The 4,032-nt window shown below is 50.1% G+C and overlaps 1 protein-coding gene across 1 annotated transcript in view; it reads left to right on the top strand.

The window, feature by feature from the left end:
- The first annotated feature begins 896 nt into the window (after positions 1-896).
- The window catches only part of LOC120048709 (complement C1r-A subcomponent-like), a 9,025-nt gene continuing 5,889 nt past the window's right edge, over positions 897-4,032 (top strand). The window contains exons 1-3 of the mRNA XM_038994873.1: positions 897-1,126; positions 1,590-1,803; positions 1,891-2,074. Coding sequence (XP_038850801.1) covers positions 1,101-1,126; positions 1,590-1,803; positions 1,891-2,074 — 424 coding nt within the window. The 5' untranslated portion in view covers positions 897-1,100. The remainder of the gene's footprint in view (positions 1,127-1,589; positions 1,804-1,890; positions 2,075-4,032) is intronic.

Raw genomic sequence — 4,032 nt, 5'->3', positions numbered from 1 at the left:
TTGTTGCCCTGAACAATAGACTAATATGAGTTGTAGTGGCAATCAATGACATCTGTTCTCTCAACGTCTGTCTTTCCGTGTCATTAAACATGAAATCTCAATTTATTTTGCACACTTTCAAATGAATCTCACAATATATTAATAATATTTAATTTATGATGTCAACACACTGTAGGCTTAGAAAAGGAAAGCTGGACACATTTTTGAGGCTCCGATGCAACGAATGCACTAAATACCAACGTTTCCACAGCTAAGCTGCCTTCATCAGGGTCTCATCTATCTAACACACTGTAGGCTGTCATATCCCATAACTACACATGACCAGGGATGTAGTTTAAAAAAGGTAGATCATCTGAATGCCATAGTGGATAGTATTGAGTGTACAGTGTGTTCTTCATGAGAAGGTCAACAGCGTAGCAGCACTACAGTACATCCCTGCATCATGTGACCTGAACTGACATACCCAGGCCAGCATCGAGTTTGTCCCTATGTGTAAACAAAACAAACTATTCAAACAGAATTTACGGGAAGAGTACTGAACACACAACACTTTCCTCCCATTCTCTCTCTCTCTCCTCCTCTTTTCTGCCCCTTCCTCCCCCTCTACCCCCCTTTCCCCTGCGCCCCATCCCCCCTCCAACCTCTGGTAGATATGCATTCTGTCTTTTATAGGTTAACATTTTCAACATTAACGTAAAAAATGTTTTGCCTTTTAAGAACTGGTCAATTGTAGTCTTTTAACTCCACCACCACCACTACTCTGTCTCTCTCCCTCTCTGTCTCTCGGTCTCTTTCCCTCTCTCCCTCTCTGTCTCTCTCCCTCTCTGTCTCTCTCCCTCTCTGTCTCTCTCCCTCTCTGTCTCTCGGAATCTTTCACTCTCTCCCTCTCTCTCTTCCCCCCTTCTCATGCGTCTATTTCAGCCAAGTCAAACAGAGCAGGTTTTAACATGACTTTTAGACTCGTAGTCTAGCATAATACCTCACCATAGGTCTCTATTGGGACACACAGACTGCAGGGAATTCAAGTCTATGCATGTGAGCAATAGCCACACAACAGTAAAACAATAACAACAGAAATATTTGTAGCCAGGACCTTCAACATGGACTGGACCCCTCCGTTCATCTGGTGAGTTTGTTTGGTTACACTGTACTTGAACCCATTGGCTATAGCTAAGTGAACGTAAACAACAACGGCTTAAGTGAGTGTGTAAAGTCAGTTGTCATAATCAGACCAGCTGCCGTGAAGGTGTATGCCATTTATTCCATACTAGTACATTGTGTCATGTGACTAGCACGTGTGAGAAAGAGTTCAAATGAAGTATAACCTGTTTGTTTATATTACGCAGCATCGCCAGTGGTTTTAACCTTTATTGAGCCTTCATCTTGAAGGATGATAAGAACATATGATTCCTACAGCATCATTAGGTTATGTTTTCTTCTGCTTCCTGGTCACAGATCAGAAAATAGCTCTCTTTCTGATCAGTCATCATACAGACATGTTTCAAGGGGCTGTATTTACCTCGTTGTGACACACAACTCCTCCTATACCTCCCATCTCAGCCCTCTCTCCCTGTGTTGCTCTGCTCCAGGCTGCTGTGTGTGTCTGTGTGTGAGTGTTGGCGGTTGGCCCGGTCCCTGCCAGCCCTACATGGGGTGGTCCAGTCCCCCCAGTTCCCCCAGCCGTACCCTGCTGCCCTGTCACAACAGTGGGACCTCAGTGTACCTGAGGGCTACCAGCTCCAGCTCAGCTTCACTCATCTGGACATCGAGCCGTCAGCCGACTGCTACTACGACTCACTCACGGTCAGTGGACTTCAAAATAACACTTCAATACCTTATTATAAAATGTATTAGGGTGTATTAAATGTTTCTTTCACTCCGTCATTCCAGGTTTTATATGACAAGAAGGTCCTTGCAAAGTTCTGTGGTCAGGAGAATTCTGCTGATGGACATCACCCAGGCAACCAGCCACTCTTGTCTCCAGGCAACAGGCTCACCCTGGTCCTTCAGACAGACGACACGAACCCTGAGCCACACAAGCACTTCGGCTTCTCCGCCCATTATCAGGCCAAAGGTAGTGCAGCCCGTACCAACCTGACTGGAGGATCAGATACCCTGCTCACAACGGCACTACGTACATAATCCAAGGCAACCGTACAACACTGTTAAACCAGAAACACCAGGCAAATCTCAGGGAAGGTGACATCACGGTGTAATGCTAAGCTACACCCTCCACCTCTCTTCTCCATCCCTCTCTACATCCCTCCACCTCTCTTCTCCATCCCTCTCTCCATCCTTGCACCTCTCTTCTCTATCCCTCGCTCCTTCCCTCCACCTCTCTTCTCCATCCCTCTCTCCATCCCTGCACCTCTCTTCTCCATCCCTCTCTACATCCCTCCACCTCTCTTCTCCATCCCTCTCTCCATCCCTGCACCTCTCTTCTCCATCCCTCTTTACATCCCTCCACCTCTCTTCTCCATCCCTCTCTCCATCCCTCCAGCTCTCTCCTTCCCTCCACCTCTCTTCTCCATCCATCCACCTCTCTTCTCCATCCCTCTCTCCATCCCTGCACCTCTCTTCTCCATCCCTCTCTCCATCCCTCCACCTCTCTTCTCCATCCGACTCTGCATCCCTTCACCTCTCTTCTCCATCCCTCTCTCCATCCCTCCACCTCTCTTCTCCATCCCTCCACCTCTCTCAATCCCTCCACCTCTCTTCTCCATCCCTCTCTCCATCCCTCCACCTCTCTTCTCCATCCCTCTCTCCATCCCTCTCTCCATCCCTCCACCTCTCTTCTCCATCCCTCTCTCCATCCCTCCACCTCTCTTCTCCATCCCTTCACCTCTCTTCTCCATCCCTCTCTCCATGCCTCCATCTCTCTTCTCCATCCCTCTTTCCATCCCTCCATCTCTCTTATCCATCTCTCTCTTCTCCATCCCTCTCTCCATCCCTCCACCCCTCTCTCCATCCCTCCATCTCTCTTCTCCATCCCTCTCTCCATCCGTCTCTCCATCCCTCCATCTCTCTTCTCCATCCCTCTCGCCATCCCTCCACCTTTCTTCTCCATCCCTCTCTCCATCCGTCTCTCCATCCCTCCATCCCTCTCCTCATCCCTCCACCTCTCTTCTCCATCCTTCTCTCCATCCCTCCACCTCTCTTCTCCATCCCTCTCTCCATCCCTCCATCCCTCTCTCCATCCCTCCATGTATCTTCTCCATCCCTCCACCTCTCTTCTCCATCCCTCTCTCCATCCCTCCATCCCTCTCTCCATCCCTCCACCTCTCTTCTCCATCCCTCTCTCCATCCCTCCATCTCTCTTCTCCATCCCTCCATCTCTCTCTTCTCCATCCCTCTCTCCATCCCTCTTTCCATCCCTCCATCTCTCTCTTCTCCATCCCTCTCGCCATCCCTCCACCTTTCTTCTCAATCTGTCTCTCCATCCCGCTCTCCATCCCTCCATCTCTCTTCTCCATCCCTCTCCTCATCCCTCCACCTCTCTTCTCCACCCCTCCATCCCTCTCTCCATCCCTCCATCTCTCTTCTCCATCCCTCTCTCCACCTCTCTTCTCCATCCCTCTCTCCATCCCTCCATCCCTCTCTCCATCCCTCCACCTCTTTTCTCCATCCCTCTCTCCATCCCTCCACCTCTCTTCTCCATCCCTCTCTCCATCCCTCCATCTCTCTTCTCCATCCCTCTCTCCACCTCTCTTCTCCATCCCTCTCTCCATCCCTCCACCTCTCTTCTCCATCCCTCTCTCCATCCCTCCATCTCTCTTCTCCATCCCTCCACCTCTCTTCTCCATCCCTCTCTCCATCCCTCCATCTCTCTTCTCCATCCCTCTCTCCATCCCTCCATCTCTCTTCTCCATCCCTCTCTCCATCCCTCCATCTCTCTTCTCCATCCCTCTTTCCATCCCTCCAACTCTCTTCTCCATCCCTCTCTCCATCCCTCCAACTCTCTTCTCCATCCCTCTCTCCATCCCTCCACTTCTCTTCTCCATCCCTCTCTCCATCCCTCCACCTCTCTTCTCC

Source organism: Salvelinus namaycush, chromosome 5 (genome assembly GCF_016432855.1).
Source record: "Salvelinus namaycush isolate Seneca chromosome 5, SaNama_1.0, whole genome shotgun sequence".
Lineage (NCBI taxonomy): Eukaryota > Metazoa > Chordata > Actinopteri > Salmoniformes > Salmonidae > Salvelinus > Salvelinus namaycush.
The sequence above is the reverse complement of the archived record's forward strand: the minus strand, read 5'-3'. Positions and strand labels throughout refer to the sequence as shown.